This window comes from Lethenteron reissneri, chromosome 17, assembly GCF_015708825.2.
Source record: "Lethenteron reissneri isolate LAM-NWPU_2019-01 chromosome 17, ASM1570882v1, whole genome shotgun sequence".
In the NCBI taxonomy this organism is placed as follows: Eukaryota; Metazoa; Chordata; class Hyperoartia; order Petromyzontiformes; family Petromyzontidae; genus Lethenteron; species Lethenteron reissneri.
This window is the reverse complement of record NC_083795.1, coordinates 7,006,694-7,028,590: the sequence shown is the minus strand read 5'-3', so window position 1 is coordinate 7,028,590 and position 21,897 is coordinate 7,006,694. Positions and strand designations below refer to the sequence as shown.

The window sequence follows — 21,897 nt, the reverse complement described above, 5'->3', positions numbered from 1 at the left end:
CATTGAGTAGATACGCAAAAAAATCTGTCAAAACCTGACCCCCCCCCCTCCCTGTACACACGCGTACTTTTTACACTGCCCCCCACCTGCGTGCGTACGCCTGACGCCTCCCCCCCCCCCCGAATCCTATAGAACGGCCGATATTTAATCCACGCAGAAACAATCAAGGATTAATAACATTAACGTGTTAAAGCAAACAGATAGTCCACCGCCGGACTATCTAACTCACTTGAAGGCCAATGTAGGCAAATTATTATCAAGGCTTCACCCCCCCCCCCCGCTTCCTATGCATACGTACATTGTCAGTAGACCCCCCATACGCAAGCGTACGCATTTGGGTTAACCCCCCCACCTCCCCCTCCATGCGCACGTCCTAAATGGATGGGATGTCCCCTTACTCGCATCCCCTGGCCGGGGACCCCGCGTGCAGCTCGCGAGAGGCGCTGGGACCCGGCTCCCACCCCTCCTTCACAACCCCCAGCCGCACCCGCACTCACTCAACAAACACACACAAAGATCCCCCGTATAGCCTTCACAGACTGTAGGGGCAAGTGCCGTTAGGGAGCACCCATGAAGGTCGGCACGGCACACGAGGTGGTGGGTGGTGGCCAGCACCACGCCCGGCCGCCTTTGTCTCCCTCGTGGTGAGGCCGAGTCGAGCTAGGGGAGGCCCGGGACCGGTTCAGATGACCGCTTCACTACCCCACACATACGCAACCATGCCCGACTCACACAAAGCCACACACACAGACACACACACAGACACACACACAGACACGGTTCCCAACACCCACCACCCCCTTTCACATCTCGGTCTGGCTAATCCGCCCACAGCTCTCGCTCGCTCGCCAGATTCCATGCCATTATATCATAATTGGCCAATATGGTCTGGATTCCCGTTCGTCTCTAATTGCCGATTTCACAATTAGTGGGGCGTTTATTTCAACATAAAAGCCTTCTCTTTAAACTAGACACGTATATATACACACACACACAGCCTAGCCTATGAGTTGCGCTCATTGCGTTGAACGGGCGTCCCATATTCCGTGTGGAGTGCTCTTGCCGATAATATAACATGCGGTAAGCTATCATCAGCATTTGTTTAACAGGCCTGCCCCTGCTGATGACATCCAATAATGACGCAGATTGCCCAGAGTTTGCTAGCTGAAACATATGCTGCGTGATAATATTTGTCCTTACAAGCCAATAAGCCGATGGGTGAGGAATGTGTGTTCGTGTTCACACGTGGATGCTGTAAACTCTCTTAAACGGTAGTTTCAATGTATGTCGAACTTTTTTGTCGCGACGTACGTAGCCAACCATGCTAATCGGAGTAACGAGTTCTCAATGGAGATGATTTAAAAGTGACACAGCCCCAGTAGCTTTCTCACATCGGAAGGAAGAGAGCGTTCCAGACGGCCGCAGAAGCGCATCTGAAAGCGCGAGCGACGCGGCCGATCCGTCAATCAAAGCCGTGTACATCAACACCCGCCGTTGTGACATCGCGTGATGTGCGGGGCGTTACGGGAGGACGGATCCGAGGGTTTCTCCCAAATGTTGCTGTCCAAAAGAATCCCCTTGCGCGTGTATGATCACTCCGACATTGCGTGCGCGTGCGTGTGTGTGTGCGTGTGGTGAATGCGGTTTGCGTGTACACGTGTTTCACGAACAGCATACATCCCACTGTCAGCCTCGTCTATGCAGTCTATATGTACTGTGCAGTATACAGACTGTCGGGACAAGTGCAGTGTGTATGGCACGGTTACAAGTACACTCGGCCGCCTTTGTCTCCCAAGTGCCGCCGGCAGCACTGGGCCCGAGGTATTTAGTCTGAGGCGTAGTCGACCTAAGGGGGAGCCAGCATCGGTTCAGCTACCACTCAAGTACGCGTCTCCGCGTGTGCGATGAGAGACAGTGTGTGTATGTGTGTATGTGTGTGTGAGTGTGTGAGTGAGTGTGTGAGTGTGTGAGTGTGTGTGTATATGTATGTGTGTGAGTATGTGTGTGTGAGTGTGTGTATGTGTGTGTGTATGTATGTGTGTGAGTACTGTATGTCTGCGTGAGTGTGTGTGAGTGTGTGTGAGTGTATATGTATGTGTATGAGTGTGTATGTGTGTGAGTGTGTGAGTGTGTGTGTGTATGTGAGTGTATGTGTGAGAGTGTGTGTGAGTGTGTGTGTGTGGGCGCTGGCGGTTGCAGTGATTACTGCGATGTTCCAATAACCCATCAGTAGCGAGCGGTGTCATCAAAACCGACACCGGCCATCACCAAAGTCCGCTTAGGTGCGCTGCATACAAAGACGGCCACGCGTTGTTGCGACATCCACAGCGCTCCGTCGTGCGCCGTGTCGGCCTATCAACGTCGCGGCTGCTCACGGCACGTTCCCCAACGCTCCACGCCGGGGGCCCTACAACTGCATTGGGTGACTCGTGATGAGTAGATGGCTCCAGGCGGAGGAAGGAGGAGGAGGCGTTGGCGTCCGCAGCTGCAGCGAGTCGGGGGCGAGATAAAGACCCCCCCGCCTACACCCCCCGCCACTGAGGACTCGGTACTCGGATCAGTCCCGGGGGGTGAACCGCCGCTCACTCGCGACCTTGCGCGGCCTCGTCACGCCGCCTGCTCGCGTTGTGTCCCTACGCTCGATACTCTTAGTTCTTTCCCTAAAGTCACGTAGGTAAAAAAATGAAATTAATAAAAAATAAAACAATAAAAGCACGACGTTTCGGAGGCAACACAAGCTTCCGTCTTCAGGTGAAACCGTCACAGCAATTATTAATTTTAATTTCATTTTTTACCTACGTGACTTTACCGAAAGAACTAAGAGTATGGATCCTTGCAGTCACGGAAGCTTCAAATCTAGAATCCCTACGCTCTCTTCACTGTCGTGCGCTGGAGACCGATTTTAACGCGGAATGGCTTTTTTTAAATTCCGAATTGTAAATTGCGGGAGAATAACCGCGTCGAGGGCGATTGAGGAGGAGGGGGGTGGAGGGCTTTCATCCAGCAGTGGAGTGATCATGCCGGACGGTGAATACGCAGGTAAACGATGTCGCAATGCAACATCGGGTTTTTTTTTGCTACGGATATTTACGGAGCGCAAAAGTAACAAAAAAAACGAGCGTAGAAAACCTGGCTGAGAATTCGTTTCATTTGAGTCGTACAATCAAATAATAACAAATCACCGCGGTGTGTTTGAGCGGCGACGCAGCGATGAGCGCACTGCGTCACAAACTCGGCCGTCTCGGTTCAATTCCAGGCCACGGCTAATTTCGCTCGGTGGTGAACGATATCCGAACCAGTCCTGGGTCACCCACCCCCTTCGTCAACACGCGCTGACCAGTGTGGTGAAGTATGGTCAAAACAACCCTGTGTTTGACGCGGCGTGGGGGAGGCCTTCATCCAGCAGTGGAATAACAAATATACCTTTAATTAGTATTACCATCATGCTGACTAATTTCAAATTTGTCAGTGGAACAGACAGAAATCTTCACAAATGTTCTCAATTAGCGCCGACCTCCCCCTCCCACTAAATCCTTCATGCCGCTATAAACTGAAGCTGCCGTTGTCATTTAATTAATCCCAGCGCTCGTGTCTCTGTGATTAAACGGTGCAAACTCGCAGAGCCGAGCTCGGCAAGAAGCGCAAAGAAATCCGAGTGGTAACCTCCGATCTACATTCCTGTGATGAGTTGAACACCGTTGATGAGTTGATCCATGATCGACAGTCCTGTGATGAGTCGTACACAGTTGATGAGTTGATCCATGATCGGCAGCCCTGCGATGAGTGGTCCGCACTTGATGATTTTATCTCTGATCGACATTCCTGTGATGAGTCGTACACAGTTGATGAGTTTATCCATGATCGACAGTCCTGTGATGAGTCGTACACAGTTGATGAGTTGATCCATGATCGACAGCCCTGCGATGAGTGGTCCGCACTTGATGATTTTATCTCTGATCGACATTCCTGTGATGAGTCGTACACCGTTGATGAGTTGATCCATGATCTACATTCCTGTGATGAGTCGTACACAGTTGATGAGTCGTACACAGTGCACAATTGCTCCAAGCGCTGCAGGTATTGGGCACATTATGCGTACCAGCAAGCATGCTATTCTGCGTATATATGCGTTCAGTTTTTAATTGTAATACTGGATTCAAGTACCGGTGTGTGTGTATATATATTAACGCGAGTATATATGCGCGTGTATTTATGTGAGTACTGTCGTACTGCCAATGTGTCTGTGTGAGTACATTTGTACTCGTATGCCTGCTTAACACTGCTCGATGAGTACCCTAGGCTGATGACGGACGTTATTGTATACTGCAGCAGCAGCAACTCGTTACGGGAGAGGGCAAGCGATTGTCAAGAGTTGCAGAGCGCTAAAGCCTCTATTTGATCGAGCAAAGACGGCCACTGCACCGCGCGCTTTCAGATGCGCTTCTGCGGCCGTCTGGAACGCTCTCCCTCCCGACATTAGGACGCACACTGGAGTTACGCACTTTTAAATCTAAAACGAACTCTCTGCTTGTTGAGTTTAGTTTGTTGTCCTTCCCCCGCACCTCCGATTTGTACAGTTGGCTCCGTACGGTGTGAAATAAGTTCAACATACATAACAACATCCATTTCCAAATACAATCCACAAGTTTCTTCCTGATGGAGAGCATCTGTCGCCAATGTGGAGGGGCAGAGGTGGGTGATGAAAAAACAAATATTTGTATTTATTGATCCATCCAGGAAAGCCACGCTGAGTCGGATGACTCTTTTGCAGGAGGGTCCTGGATTGGGTTTTTATTTTTTAAGTGTTTTTTTTAATCCAATTAATGGGGGGGGGGGGGGGGAGGGAGGGGGGGTATAGACTCGAGCCAGCGAACAGACCCGGGGCCACCCAGCCAACTACTGGACCACTGTCAAAAAAGAGCTTCATAGCTCATCGTATTCCTCCAGTATAAAGACATGTTCTGAGTCTGAATTGTACGTACGGCGAAGATAAAGCCACATTCCCCGTGTAGCCTTAACGCAGACTGCAGGAACAAGTGCTGTGCGCGAGGAGTACCTTTGGGCAATTTTATTATTTTATTTCAATTATTACTTTTATTAATTTTAATTTCATTTTTTACCTACGTGACTTTACCGACAAAACCTAAGAGTATGAATCCTTGCAGTCACGAAAGCTTCAAATCTAGAACCTCTGAGCAAGGCCGGCACGACACACACGAGGGGGTGGGTGGCCATCAGCGGCGACGTGAACACATCGCACCGGGCGCTCATTGGAGGTTGCGTCGACCGAGGCGAGGCTCGGGACAGGTTCAGATCATCGTCACATGTGCACACACCTATGCATTTTACATACGTACATACGAACATAACGTACGTATGTTGAACTTTTTTTTCGTAAAGTACATAGTCAAACGTGCTCATACAAATTTCGTCCCCCCCCCCAAATCCACGGCCGACGGAGGCGTGGGGGAGGTCCTCGCCCAGCAGTGCACTGACTGACGAAAGAGGCAGTCGGTGTCCACATTGTGAAATGCATCACCCACTCGAGCTGCGCGCGGCCGGGTACAACAGGGCAATGAGTAGGACACACGTGGTCATTGCTTTGGCTGCCCGACCTATGGATTTCTAAAGTTAGTGTATTCGCGATTGCCAGCACTGTGTGTGTGATGCGCTCACTCGATGTTACTGAGAAGAAGAAGAAAAAAAACACGACTCTCCATGCTTAGGACTAAGTGGATTTTTCGTCAGTGCTGTGTGTGTGTGTGCGCGCGCGCCTGTGGGGAGCGGTGGTGCAGCGGTTAGCGCTACGCTGCGTTGCGAACCCGGCGAACCGAGTTCGATTCCCGCTCACGGCCGACACCGGTGACGATTACCTAAAGGCGTTCCTGGGCCTCCCATAGGTCGACTCAGCCTCAAATGAATACCTTGTGCGGCGTGTAAACATCGCCACTAGGGAGACAAAGGCGGCCGGGCGTAGTGCTGGCCTCCCACCCCTTCGTGTGCCGTGGCGGCCTTAATAGGTGCTCGCTAACAGCACTTGCCCCTACAGCCTGTTAATGTCTATACGGGGGATCTTTGTGTTCGTGAGTGCGTTAAGTTGACGAAGTGAATTACAATAACCCCCCTGAATAACGCGACCAAGAACATGCTCTCTCTACCGCTGCATACAATACACAATCGACCTATTAATGCGTTACCATGACAAAATATACAAATATTAAACTGTGCGTATATATATATAATCTCCTCTTCCAAGACGTCTGAAAATAGAGTAACCCAAACACGATCTAATGATTATCTGGAGTTCCCTCTGTAGTAGAGGCTCTTCCGGCAGCAGTGGCGTTGGCAAAACATTTCAGGGTTGCACCTTGACCATGTTTACGAATCTAAGTTTGGACCTGCACACGAGTGCCGTTCTGTATGAGCCGGATGTCACGTTTAGTGTTAAACTTGCCCTATGTAGGTGTAGAACAGATCTCCGTCTCCCCTTTGATCGTATATCAGTAGCAGCTTGTATTGTTGTTATAGACTAACTCCAGCCATAGGAATGTGGAATTAACACCAATATCTCATAGTCGTAAGCTTGCTACGAGCGGTTTTTTTTCACGCTCATTTAACGAGCAAACCACGTGTACTATATATATACTGCAGTGTATAAAATTCATGTGCGGACGTGAATGTCTGTGTACGGCTCTCCGCCACAATCCAGAATAACCTCGGTTCAATCCACGGCCCAGGATAAAAACAAATATTTGTCATGAATTATCGGATGAAGTTCAAAGTAGTTTGAGTGAAACGTCCTCGATATTGATGTCAAATTCAGTGCAGGAAAGTCTTAAGTTACCCGTGAGCGGGAGTTTTATCGATGAGAATTGGATCAACACATTTGGCTAAGTATAAATAATGTTGTCTGTGTAAACGTGGCAATCTCGCCATGATGGTGGAGGGTTCACAGCAATATTTGTTGGTATAAAACCACTCAACACGTGTGGCCTAACCCGAATAAAACATGGATTAATAATGGCAAGTGGTATCTAACCCTGCCCTGGCTCTCCCCTAGATCGACTCAGCCTCGAGCGGGTTACCCAGTGTTTGCTCGTTGCGCTCACGATTGCGACGTGGAATCGCGTAAGAACCGATTGATTCACGAGTTACACAAAACGTGTCCGAATGTTGCATCTAGAGCTAACGGCGCCAACACGAACAATACAGACGAGCGGTAAAAACAAACGAGGCAGCGCGAATTATTGCATCGAATCGTCGCCCCTTAAACTGCGACCCCCCCCACACACACATTTAATAAACCCGCTGTGGATCAACGGCGGTGAGGATGGGTGGTGTTATCTGTATTTATTATTTGAAAAAAAATTACTTTGCTAATGCTGCCGCTGCTGCCGCTGCTGCCGCTGCTTCGTTGGCACGATGCACAATGAGACGTCGACCCAATGATCAACGGCGCCCTTTCATCGCAGCGCATGCGCCATGCGGAAGGACCGTTCCCCAAAACGTCGTCTAACCCTACACTTTATTATTTTCAAGGCCGCACGGTTGTTATTGACGAATGCGTTCAGTTGCATTGCTAATGTTTGGTATCTCGCGGCTAGGCCGCTCGTACGTTACGAGTGGAGAATGTAAAAAAAACGAACGCTACACCCCCCCCCCATAAATACGCCATCGTTTGTCTCTCTGAGCCTGTGGCATTAAAACTGCTCCCCGAGAATCACGAAACAAGCGACAGCCTCGCTCTGTAAGCCCCGGGCGTTGAGATTAAACCCTAACGATCCTAAATCTGCCTTAGTCCGCCTCTCTCTGGATTATTGCGTGAAAGGGTACGTGCGTGCGTGTGTGCGTGTGTGCGTGTGTGTGCGTGCGTGTGTGCGTGTGTGTGCGTGCGTGTGCGTGTGTGTGCGTGTGTGTGTGTGCGTGCGTGTGTGTGTGCGCGTGTGTGTGTGTGCGTGCGTGTGCGTGTGTGTGCGCGTGCGTGTGTGTGCGCGTGCGTGTGTGTGTGTGTGTGCGTGCGTGTGCGTGCGTGTGTGTGTGTGTGCATTATGGTTCCGGGGGGTGAGGTGGGTTGGGAGGGGGGTGGCGGTGGTGCAGCGGTTAGCGTACTGCGCATTGAACCGAGTGAGCTGAGTTCGATTCCCGGCCACGGATAGAAACGTCGTTGCCGAATTTAATCTCAATGTGAGCCTCTCCCAGGTCGACTCACATCGACTCACACTTTAAGCAACTAACGACTTCTTAGTCGTTGACAGACGTTCGCTTAAAATCGCTTTCCGCAGAAGTCTGTGTGGCTACACGGGGTTCGTTATGTATGGACAGTAGATGTGTATGCTATAAAGAATATACGTGCGCCCATTGACTGCGTATGTGAATCATTATTGTGAATGTATGATTACTAGTGTGACGTATGTTGGTGATAATATAAGTTAGACACGAACAGCTTCGGGGTCGTCTGTTCATCTCAGCGCTGCGCATGGAAGGCACTGATCCTTGGCCAACACTTGATTCGCTATTTAAACGCGAAATGAATGGCCAAATGCCTTTCAATATACCGACGGTGGCATTGTAAAGATAATGATGATGTCAAACGTCTTTTAAATTAGTCAGTCGGAAGATCATGAGCTTACAACTACTTGTGGTTAAGTGGTCTGCCAAAAAGGCATCTCTAGCGATCAAATCACAACCCAACCAAGCAATCGGTGCGTTATTAAACGTTTTCCCGCTCTCCAGATCAAACAACCGTTTACATTTCGGAAATTAACTCATTGTGCTGCTGCTGCCGCTGCTGCGTTAGCATTAGTGCACAAGCGCAATTAACAACAAAACTAAACACAACCGGCGACGTTTCGGGCAATGGCCCGTCTTCATAGCACATCACATTTTGAGGAACGTTGCTGCTAACTTCCATGTTTGTCGCTCATCCACGTGCAACTTGCTTTGTTTCTCGAATCACCGGCCGTATTGTGATGATGATAACGACGACGACGACAATGATGATAATAACGACGACGACGACGATGATGATGGCGATGATGATGATGATGATGGGTGTAGTTGCAATAAATTGGGCCCTCCTTTTAGCCTGGTCTGTCGGTTTCAGTGACCCGGGAACTATTTCTGCACCCGGCACACCACATTGAGTATACGTCTCGCGACGACTGTGTCAACTCTAGAGACGTGTCCATCTAAAGTCTTCTAACGATCCGGTAAAAAAAAACTAAGTGATAAATCAAGCCCCCCGTGATAATCACCTGCCCGTGACTTAATTACCCCGAATATGCCGATCCCATCACGCATTATTATCACCTATTTATTTAAGTCAAGAAATCCTCACTGAGTGTCTTGACTCGTTTTCAGGAGGGTCCTGCCATGTTTTCGCCGTAGGAGTCATTTGCGGGCGATTCTTTTCATATTTGGTAAATTTGCGTTCAGACGCCTGCAACACAATAGGCCCCGACTCTTGCGCATAACATCAGGGATCTTTAACGTCCATTGCGCAGTAGAGGGTGGGTGTTTGTACGGCCAGTACACCCACAGTAATAATCAGGGTGGCCGCTGGAATAGAACCGCGAAACCTCTAGGACAAAGCGGCGAACGCACCACCGCTGGGCAGAATCACCGACCTGGATGGCGCTTGGATGAGTGGCCACTACCACCACCACAAAAAAAAAACCACAGGTGTAGTTACGCGTCGTAGAACCCCACCTGCCAATGTCCAATCAGCAGTGATCAGCGTGCTCCACAGGTGTGTGTTCAATCGACCCCTTTTGCCAATCCAGCTGTGTATTGGCAAAAGGGGCAGTAGTCACGGTGACGAGATGCTATCTCTCTCGCCTGGTGTACAGGAGCGCATGGGTTCCATCCCGACCCTGACTCCTGCTCTATAACTGAAGTCTGCAAGTTCTCTCTCCCCGTAGTCGCGTTGATTTTCCCCTGGTCCTCCAGTTTTTCCATCCACATTTAGAATCAACATCACGCGTTTAAGGTATTTGGCTGCTGTGCATTTCCACGTGATAAGCCACTTCGCTGAGCTGTCATTTGTGATCGCCAGGTCGCTTTTCTAAAAGAGCTATAGAGCTCAGTGGGCCTTAGCTGGTCAAATAATATAGCTAAATAATTAAGTAATTCGCATGCGTATCACGTACAGCTTGGGGCGTGATGCTCACGAGTCGGCTGATCGAGTTGTGCGCATCGCAGACGATGTAGTCGTAATAATTCCGTAGTAGTTCTTTACAGCCCTTTGTTAATCCACTGCTGGATGAAGGCCTTCCTAGGGCATGTGGGCACGATGGTAGTTTGACCATACTTCAACCCCCACGTCGGCACAAGCAGGGAACAGGTTCAGATACCGCTCGCCGCCGATGCGAGGCGCGGCCCGGGAATCGAACTTGGGTTCCTAATTCAGCTTCAGATGAAATCGCGTGCAAAACTACAAACAAAACACGAAACAAAACGAAGCGAAGGCAAGGCACCTGCGTCTCGGTGAGGCTGAGGCTGCTGGCGAGTTGCTTGCGCTCGCTGCCCACCACGTAGTGGTTCTTCTCGAACGCGTGCTCCAGGCGCAGCAGCTGCGACGGCGAGAACGCCGTGCGGATGCGCTTCGGCTTGCGAGCGAACGGACCCGGAAAGAGCAGCCCTTCGTGGCCGGTCTCGGGCCCTGAGTTGTGCGCAATGCGCCGGGGAGGGAGGGAGGGGGGTGTAGGGTCGGGGTAGAGGGGTGGGGAGGCGGAAGGAGAGAGAACGAGAGTTGGTCCACGCAATGGTTATTGAATATTGCATGGACAGACATGATTCGGGCGAAGGTATAAGAACGTGAATTTGTTCCGTGTGTGTGTGAGAGAGATAGCTATCGCCTGTCCATTGCACGCACCGTTTACTTGAGTAATTCCCGTCTTACAGCGATCGATTGAGTGCTCATTCTGACCGGGAGCAATCGGTGGCCAATGGCCGACTACTCCTCAACTTCGTTCATTCCACGGCACGCGGCACTTTGGAGCTTCCTCGATCTTCCAGGCTCACCGAACAAACACACATCCCAAATGTGGGTGGGTGGGTGAGAGGTAATGCGGGGCTGGAGGCTGCTGCCGCACTGCGCGTGCACAGCCAATGGAGTGGCGAGGGCGAGAGATGGGACGTCGGGGCCTTGATCGGCCACTGCACAGCCCCGTGGGTTCGTCTATCCCGAGTTTGCGAACAGCGAGGTGAGCTCCGTTCGTATGAAGAAGTCTGAAAATACCACGGCCCACCTGTCGGGACTTCATCTGAGACGCACCGACTACGAAGCTCTGGCCTGTGGTGCCGATGATGATGATGATGAAGAAAATGACACGACCTTCGAACCTTAACCTACGTAAAAAAAAAAACCGTGACCGAATGTTTTCTACATGATAATAGTTAATGTATTTACTGTTCCAGGAAAGTCACGCTGCATCCTATAACTATTTTTTCAGGAGGGTCCTGCTTCGGATTTTTATTTTAAGATGCTTTCTTAAAATATTAATTGAGAGTGCTAATAAAAGTGAGCAGAAACCGGGGCATCCGGAGAAAATCCCACGCGCGCGAGGGGGCAACGCTCAATCCCCCGCGCAATTGTAAACAGATGGAGACGAGTCAACTTGCTGTACTGCCTTCTCCTGGAGAGCCAGGGTATGGCACCTCGATGCCCACACGAAGTCATTTTCGTGATATTATCGGGAGGGGGTTAAGGCTCAAGGAGGCTGCAAGGTCACTCGTGACATTCAGTTTGTCTGATTGTTTTTCCTCTAATTAAGGGCTGTATTTTAGAAATGTAAGTTTCGAACCGTCCGTGAGACGGTCTGGCACGAGCTAGTAAGGACGTCGGGCTGACTATACAAGCAGACGTCAACTATTACCACTCCTGGCCTGCGGGTGGGCGATGTCGGGGGATAAGTAAGACGATCTCTTGGGATCGCAAGACCATGAGAACCTTTATTGCGAATCGTTGAAGGCGTAATTGTGTAACGTTGCATAACGAGTGCGTGCACACACACGCACACACGCACACACATATTCTGTGTGACGCTGCTAAGCTGACGAAGGTTCAAGATAATTCTGATGAACGTAGGAATCGCGAAATTCGCGGAAAGGAAATGGAAGCGGCACTTACATAGAGTATAACGCATGATTTACACATACGATCGCATCCGTTTGTCTGCGTGCGTATATATGTGTGTACACATACAATTACACTACTTTTCCGATCACTAGGCTCAGTTCCAAGCCACCATAAACGACACCATTAAGATACATGAACGTGGTCTGGGCCTCCCCTAGGTCGACATAGCCGTGAACGAGGTGCGCTGATTGGCTGCGTGAACATCGACAGCAGAGAGAACATCAGACGGTCGTGTGAGCGTGACGCTGGCCACACTATCCCCTAGCGTGCATCGGTGCCCTTAATAGGTGCTCGCGAACAACACTTTCCGCAACACTCTCTAAGGCCATGTACAATTAGTCCTGCCTTTTTGTTTAATGCGTTTGCCCGTAATGCGTGCCCGTGTGTGTGGTGTGTTTGTTGTTGTGGTTGCCATTAGTAGTAGCGTGTTCCGGTGTGTATGTGCGTGTGTGTGTGTGTATTTGTTTATTTCCGTGTGCACGCGCGTTTTGGTATGTTGCGTGTGTTGCGGTGTGTACGTGTTCTTGTGGCGCGGTGTTCGTGGTGCTGGTCACCCATCGTGTACCGTTACACAGGCTTTATAGGTGCTCCCTAACAGCACTTGCCCCAGAAGCCTGTTCAAGCTATAAAGTGGAGATCTTTGGTTTTTTTATGGTAAAAGTGCGTGTTTGGTATGGGGAGCGGTGGGGAAACGGTTAGCACGTTGCGTTAATCCCGCTCACAACCAATGACAGTGGCGAATGGTTTTAACCGGTATTTTCAACGGGTTATAGATAAGCATCATTACCTATCTCATCCTCGTGCATTTGCCTGGCCGCGCATATGTGACCTCTAATTCGAGCGCATTGAGACATTTGAATGAACTGGTTGTGGTTATAATTACATTTGGTGCTAAATATATAGCTCAACTGACCCGTGCGACAGGTTTTTTTGGGGGGTTAGATCACTTAAATATAAATGTGTCGTTAAACCCTCCACCACCCGACACAGCCAATTAGTAAGGTTTGGGACGTAAATAGAACGTGGCCAATTCGTCAATAGTCCAGCACACCGGTGTGTTGGAGAGCAAATCCACAACAAGTAATGAATTGGAACGTTCTGTTTACGTGACGAACCTTACTAATTGGCTGCGTCGGGTGGTGGAGGGTTTAACGGCACATTTCAATATTTACGCGATCTAACCCCCCCCCCGAAAAAAACCTGCATTATTTATGATATTGGTCGCGAAAGCCTCCTACGCATTAAACTATACCACTGCGTTGCATGTGCGGAGCGGTGACGCAGCGATTACCAGCGATTTGATCTGAAGCTCAATCAACCCGAGTTCGATTCGTCGTCCCGGCTTGCAACGACTCGCGTGGCTGACGTGTGGTCGAACAACCCTCGGGCCTACAGGATGGCCTTCATCCAGCGGTGGATTGACATGGGGCTGTCAACAACGACCACGGTGTTATTGCGACTGCATCGTTCGAGATGCGCGGAATTCAAGCGCCCGGCTCGTAAACAACACGCACCACACTCCACGTGTCATTCACGGAAACTATTTTCACTATTTTTATTTGACCAGGTGTAGGCGCACTGATCTATTTAATATGGCGCTTTTTCATAAGCGTCCTAGCTAAAATGATAGCTCAACAAAATGTACGTATTATAAAGTGGAAATTGACAGCAGCCAAATACGCTCATATTTACTATGAATAGCGTATTAACCATCTACGATATCTTAATATTTAATACACAACAGTGTAGAATTATTACACAGCCTTCCACCTCCACGGCAAAGACAAAGAGCCCCCGAATAACCTCACTGGACTGTTGGGGCAAGTGCTGTCAGCGAGTATTTTTGAAGGCCGGCACGGCACACGCCCGGTCGCCTTTGTCTCCCCAGTGGCGGTGTTTACACACCGCACCAGGTACTCATTTGAGACTGAGTCAACCTACGAGAGGCCCAGGACCGGTTCAGATAATCGTCACCGGTGTTGGGCCGCGAGCGGGAATCGAACTCGGGTGGCCCAGGTTCGTAGCGCGGCGCGCTAACCACCGCGCCACCGCTCCCAACACAAACGCACGCGCGCGCGTGCACCCGCAGCCTGTGCTCCCCACGCAAGTGACATCGCGGGGGTCGTATTTAGCGACATTCAGACAGCAGCGGTGATTTAGACGCCGCGTGATCATCCCATCAGACCAAACGACAGTCGACGCCGAGAGGAATGACCCCCCCCCCCCCCCCATGGCACCCTTCCCAGCAGCAGCGAGCCGTCGACGCTTCGCACGACGGCCGCAAAAGGCACCTAGCCTGGCACTTGCGCCGTGGTGACGAGTGACGGATACATTGTTGTTTTCGTTGCTGCTGTTGAACACGCGTTCGCGTCCGCGTGCATTCCCGTGTGTAGCGTTGTCATATATCAGTCTGCCCGTTGTGTGCAATATAACGAAACCGTTTGCAATAAGCATCGCGGCCCCGGTTGAAATCCTGTTGTTGTTGTTGTGCCGTCGTTGCTGTTGTTGTTGTTTGCGAAGTCCTCATTCCCTATAACCGTGCGTCCACCAACTCGTACGTAGCCGTTTGCGGTGTCGAAGGAGGGTGCGTGGTAGGGAGAGGGGGAGGCAGTGGATCTCGGCTTGTGTGAAAGCAAAGCAAGCAAAGCCAGCCGAGATAACAGCAGCCGTGAGAGCCCAGGGGCGATCGGCTCGCACAGAGAGAGAGAGACAGGACAGAGATTGAAGGCGTTGATCGCCGCACGTACAGATCGACAGTTACAAACAACAATTCCACCCCCCCCCCCCCCCCCCCATATATAGAAGCTACACGGGACTGTTTGGGGCAAATGCTGCTTCGCGAGCACCTATGAAGGCTGGGACGCTGGGAGTTAGGGGGGGTGTGGGTGGCGGGTGGCCAGCACCACGCGCCAACCACGCCCGGCCGCCTTTGTCTCCCAGGGTGGCGATGTTTACACACCGCACAAGGTTGCTCGCTTGAGGCCGAGTCAACCTAGGGGGGAGACCATCGACCGGTGCATATACTCAACGTTGATGTCAACCGTGGCCGGGTTCGTAGCGCAGGGCGCTTACACCACTATTACTTGAGCTATATACACAACACACGCACTCGCTCGCTCGCTCGCGGGTCGTGCGTTCTGCTGTACGGACACCGCTGATGTGACTACGACTCAGCAACCGGTGGCGAGGTTGTTGATTTTTCTCTCTCTCTCTCTCTCTCGCGCCGTCTTTCGGCTTTAGCGTCACACTCCGCGGGAGGCGACTCAACTTGACGGCGCTGGTAACGGAGCGTTCTCGCGAGAGACTCGGAGCAACGTGGGACTTCTGGCTGAGACCGACCTACGACTTCGAGCCATCAATCTCGGAGTCGTAACTCTTGGAGGGGGAGTGGGTCAAAGGTCCAACAATGGATTAACCACGGTTGGGTTTCGGTGTGTTTGATTTTCTTCCAGTTTTACGTATGGACTCGACTGCATGTGTGACAATTGTTCAGCCTTCCGGCCATGAAGTAACTAATTTAGAAGTTGGATCACTCAACTACTCAACTCGTCACCAGTCGTGTTAGCGCGCTGGTCACGTTGTACGATGCTCATTTGTGTCTCACTGTGAGTCTGTATTTTACAGGCTCCGTCTCGTTCAGCTACCGCATCTCGTGTTGTTCTTTATTTTACGGATTCACAAACACTCGTCAATCACAGTTCCTGAATCGCTGCGCATCAAGCAAGCGTGCGGCGATCCGAGTTAGATTCCTGCTCACGACCGATAATAGCGGCGAATATTTTCAACTCTCCCTGGGCCTCCGCTAGGTCGACTCAGTCTTAAATTACGACCCGGTGCGGTGCGTCAACGTTACCACTGGAGAGACAAAGGCGTTCGGGAGTGGTTGTAGTAGGTGCTCGCGCCAGAGGCTGTTGTAGTCTTACGGGGGGGCGGGGGATCATTGCCTTGGCAATTAGAAGCGCGCGAGCTCAGATCCTGGTCTAGGAGAAGGGTCGATAAATTAGGTACTAAGTTGTTATTGTTCCGAGTCCAGTGGTAATTGTTACCACTGGACTCGGAATTTAAACTCACTCGAGCGCCAGTGGTGGGCGAACAAAATTATAAGAAGAGTCATTTTTGTTTCATCAATGTGTCACTACACTGGTCTGTGGACATGATGTTAATCTGTAGGTCTCGTGTTAGTCTCATCTGTGTGTCCCTACGCTGGTCTGTGGACACTATGTTAATCTGTAGGTAGCCGACCCCTGCTCTCACGCGAAGTCGCTTTGACTCAAGTAATGCATCTTTAACTTACATCTGAGCGAGTGCCACTCTGCGCCGATGCTGGCGTATACACCCATGCGAGCAGAACGCGGTCGTGGTGGAATAATCTGTGCACGAAGCCCCTTGCACGTGTTGTGTGTCGCACATCACACTACGAACTAATTAGTTCACAAGCTATCGTTCGAAAATATTTCATCAATAAACTCACGTATTTATTTATCTTCAGGGGCGTTCAATTAATAGCAACAATAATTATGATCATCTCGCCACTCGTGTTTAAATAATGCTGAGCCTATCGAAGAAGCGTCACTCTTTGCGAGAACCGACATTGCCCCCCCCCCCCCCGGCACGAGCCGATCGATGTCCCTTCGTTCCCCCTCCATTCGTTCGCGCGGGATCCGTCACGCCCGCGAGCGCCGTTCCCATCGCCTGGATTCGGTCGACGCTCAACGCCACCGGCAACTTTGCGGAACAGTCGTCGGTGACGCGGCGTGACGGCTTCGGCGGACGTCGTTGATACGTTGCAGTCGCTCCGTCTCGTCGTGCGCTCGTTGTGGAGAAAAAAAAAGCGGCACGCCGCGACGAAATTCCGACATTCACTCGAGGGTGTGACGCTGTCCATTATTCAAACGTGTGAAATTTAGCTGTTAAATTTCGATTTAAAGCTTTCGTGACTGCAGGGATTCATCTTCTTGGTTCTTTCGGTAAAGTCACGTAGAAGGGAAGTAATAAAATAATAAAAGTAAAACATAATAAATATTATATTATTTTATTTTCATCTTCTTGGTTCTTTCGGTAAAGTCACGTAGAAGGGAAGTAATAAAATAATAATAATAAAACATAATAAATATTATATTATTTTATCATGTTTTATTTTTATTATTTTATTACTTCCCTTCTACGTGACTTTACCGAAAGAACCAAGAAGGTGCGAGCAGCTGTGTGCATGCACGTTGAACTTATTTTGCACTGTACGTAGTCAACCGTGTCAATCGGAGGTGCGCGGGGGGGGGGACAACAAACTAAGACACAAAAGCAGTTCTACAGAAAGTGATTTCCCGTCTAGATTTAAAAGTGCACAGCTCCAGCTACTTTTTAATATCGAAAGAGAAAGCGTTCCAGACGGCCGCAGAAGCGCATCCGAAAGCGCGCGATGCAATGCCATCTCTAGCAAACAGTTACAATTCCACTGGTGGACGCGTAGCAAAATATAAACGATGATTATTATTTTAGGAGGGGCGGTGGCACAGTGGTTAGCGCACTTGCGCTCCGAACCTGCTCAACAGAGTTCGATTCCCGGAAACGATCAAATCGATGGCGCGTGGTAGCTTCCCCCGATCCCGTGAACTTTCCTAAACACTTCACACACCAACCCGCAATGACGAGCGTGGTGAAGTATGGTCAAACATGGAGAGGCCCTCATCCAGCAGTGGATTGGCAAAAGTTTTCCAATTTTTTTTAAAGCATCGTGATGTAGGGAGACGTGGTTTAAATAGTCGTGCATATATTGTTAACGCTCTATCCACATACAATACGTTGAAATACAACTTGAAAGTATAGAGCGTCGAAATACAACGTAATGCCAATAACGCTGCACATCAAGAGTGTACACGTGTATATTGTAACGAGAGAGAGAGAGAGCGAGTGAGTCGTGGGTCGGCGTAAAAAGGAAGTTTTCTGAACCTGGACTTGAACATTGGCAGGGAGTCGGCAGCACGGACTGCAGGGGAAAGGAGTTCCAGACTATGCGGGAGGGAAGAGGGGGCAGCAGAGCAGAATGGGAATAATTTGACAACAGCGCTCTGTCTAACACAAAGACAAAGATCCCCCATATAGCCTTAACAGGCTGACTTGGGGAAAGTGCTGTTAGTAAGCACTGTGAAGGCCGGTGTGGCACGCGAGCGGGTGTGATGGCCAGAGCCACGCGCGACCGTCTTTGTCTCCCCTAGCGGCGATGTGTACGCATCACACGAGGCAATCGTTTGATAACGAGTCGGCCTAAGAGAAGCATGGGACCAGTTAAGATAATCACCGCTGTTGTTGGCCGTAAGGGCGACTCGAACTCGTGACCGCTGAATTCGGAGCGCAGCGTTCCCCGAACTCTAACTAAAAAAACAAAGATCCCCCGCATAGCCTTAACAGATTGTTGGGGCAAGTGCTGTATAGCGAGCACATGTGAAGGCCAGAACGGCACACGGGGAGGGGGGGGGGTGGCCAGCACCACGCCCAGCCGCCTTTGTCTCCCTCGTGTCGATGTTTTTTACGCAGCGCACCATGTACTCGTTTGAGGCTGACTAACTCTCTCTCTCTCACACACACACAGACAGACACACGCGCACTCGGGGAGTGGAAAGTCCTGAACAACATATTCCCGTGATTGACAATTCAGAAGCAGAAAAAAGTGTCGCACACATAATTCGGCAAAGAACGCAGCGACAAACCGCTCGATGATCGACAGCTCACGCCGTCTGCAATGACTGCTCGCTGACGGACGGGCGGGCTAAGATAATTAATTAGACGCTCATTAAGAGGCACCTGCAGGTGCTCGCGAATTAGGGCGGCGAAGCTCCGGCGTTGAGGCTAAATAGCGATCATTATGCGGGCATGTCACCGGCGTGTACATTTTGACATCGCTTTGTGTAACATGCCAGGCGAGTTGCGAGAGGGAGAGAGAGGCGCGGGGTTACAGCGTGACGCGATGGAAAATTAGTGAGCGCTCCGCGAGTGGGATTTGCACGCTACACCGTGTGTCATCGCGATCGTCACCATCAACAGCAGCAGTAACCATGATCAATCCACTGCTGGATGAACTCCCCCCCTCTCTCTTCCCTCCTTCCCCCACCACACACACACACAGATCCGGGATTGCGATGTAACAATCCACCTCGGCGGAATGCCTTCCCGACCGCGCTGTCCTGCCGAACCCGCACATGACGTTTCTCTGTCACGGCGCGAACCATCGTGTTGTGCACTGCGGCCTCCTCGGGCACAGATCGAACGCGGACCGGAGTCAACACGAGGTGGCGAACCTCGCCAAGATGGGAAATACAAAATTAATATATAAAAAATAAGCGCCGAGGTCGTCCATAGACATTTAAGGAATGGTCTGAGTTTTTTTCTGTTTTGTATGCATCCGCAGGACGAATTATTGTTTTTTTTTATTAAGCGTCTCAAATAAATTGTAAATGTTCACAAAACGGCCTTCATTGATTTTGTTACTTTCATTATTATCAGTGTGGAGTGGCCTGGCCCTCGCCGCGGCAATGTGGACTTTCTGCCACTGACTCGGAGCTGATCACCACCTCAATTGCTCGTTTTTGCCTGATTTGAATGCTGCGTACAAACAGCATATACGTACCAACAGCATTTATATAATTCACTTAAACACGAAACATTTATACGTTACGCTATAAGTTCAGTTCGTAGACGATCGCGACTAACTTATATAAATGTTGATGTTGCAGAAGAGTTCTAAAACTTACAAATGGCACAAATAGGGTTGGTGTTTTAGAAGGAGTTTTAACTATATGGGATTTGGCATAGAACAGTCAAACCCTTGCGTAGCATCTAACACTCGGAATTGAGCCCATAAAAATGACAGTGCGGATTATCAATTGATTTTGATCATAGGGCAGAGTCAGAATAAAGTCCCACATTGTTACGTGTCTCGGGGCCAAACACAAATATATTAAAAATAAAACAACGCCGACCATTAGTGACGCTGAAGCAGATGAAAAGCGGTTACAGCATGCAGTTTGTATAGTACTATACATATATATAAAATCACGCACATCGTACTAGTATTTACTGTCTTAAAAATATTATCTCCACCCACTCGTACTGACCCAGCGTGGTGAAGCATGGTCAAATAAGCAGGCTGACTTTAAGACTGTACTTGTACACACACAGTACACAAACAGATGTTAAACTAGATATATAAAACATGGAGTGTTTTATACAATCTAGCAAGCAAACATGTGGTCCAATTGCCACGGCGCATTGGGGCCAAATGTGACGACGCATGCAACTCGCGCTGATTAGCCGTCTGCAGACATCATGGAGAACACTGCAGGGACACTGCGCGCGTGGCCTGCACTTGAACCTGAGATCTGTTTAATGGGATCCGGCGATTGGTCGTCGATGGGAACTGACGCAGGGAGAAAATGGGCACACAGAGACAAAGGACCTCCCGGTACAGTCTTCAACTGGCTGTGTGGCTGTTAGCGAGTAGTGGCTTTGAAGCCCGGATACGGCACACGTGGGATTATGTGGCGAGCGCCGCCTTTGTCTCCCCAGTGATGACGTTAACACGCCACACGCCGCACAAGCAACTCGTTTGAGATTGAGTTGACATGTTAGACGAGAAGGACAGAGGTTCAATTATTCGTCAACCTGTGTCGTTGGCTGTAGAGCGGGATTCGAACTCGGGTCACCGGGTTCGTAGTGCCGTGCGCGAACCGCTACACCACCCAACAACCACAAACACCCTTCACTTTCGTTGTTGTTGTTGTTAAGTATTATATACTGTATAGACTGTCGGGGCAAGTTCTGTTAGCGAGCAGCTGTTAAGGCCGGTACGGCACACGAACATATACATTTGTGTATACATATACATACGCGTATATATACACACAGTAACACAAATATACACATACACAAGTACGTGTACGCAGATACATAGAAGCTTGCATACACACAGATCCCTCATGGAGCCTTGAACAGACTGTTGGGGGCGATTGCTGTTGGCGAGCAGCTATAAGGGCCGGGCACAGCCCGCACGGAGCTGGGTGGCCAGCACCACGCCTGGCCGCCTTTGTCTCTCCAGTGCAAATATTTTAACACCCCGCACCAGGTACTCATTTGAGGCTGAGTCGACCTAGGAGAGGCCCAGGACCGGTTCAGATAATCGTCACTGCTGTTGACCGTGAGCGGGAATCGAACCCGGGTCGCAGGGTTCGTAGCGCAACGCGCTAACGGCTGCACCACCGCTCCCTACGACACATACACACACCGACGAACATAGGCCAGGGCACAAACAAGTACACAACATGCGCACCCGCGACACGCGTGTACGCACATTCACACACAAATACAGAAGTATAAAGGCACGCACCCACACACACACATCCGTATATACGCGAACAAACAACTTAGTCGACCGACCAAAATTATCAAATAAATTAAAAATTAATGTATGGACTTTCTGACCTCTCTACGTGATCATCTATGTGCTGTGAAGAAGGGCCATTGTCCGAAACGTCGATTGTTATTTTTTTATTTTTTAAGGCCCACAATGTTGTTATTTACGAATGCGTTGAGTTGTTTGCCTGTGTGTGCGTTCGTCACTGCCAACGCAGCAGGCGTCATCACCTTCACCGCGTGAACATCTGCTGACGATGAATACCGCACGCCTTTGTATCCCTCCTCCGTTCTCCACTCATGGCAAGTGCGGCGTACAAGTGTCGGCTCAACAATCCCCCCTCAATGCATCGAGA

General features: G+C 50.1%; 1 protein-coding gene across 1 annotated transcript in view; it reads right to left on the bottom strand.

Annotated features, from left to right (window-relative positions):
- The window catches only part of LOC133343410 (homeobox protein EMX1-like), a 51,347-nt gene that overhangs the window by 16,461 nt on the left and 12,989 nt on the right, over positions 1–21,897 (bottom strand). The window contains exon 2 of the mRNA XM_061552991.1: positions 10,476–10,660. Within this exon, the coding sequence (XP_061408975.1) occupies positions 10,476–10,660 (185 nt within the window). The remainder of the gene's footprint in view (positions 1–10,475; positions 10,661–21,897) is intronic.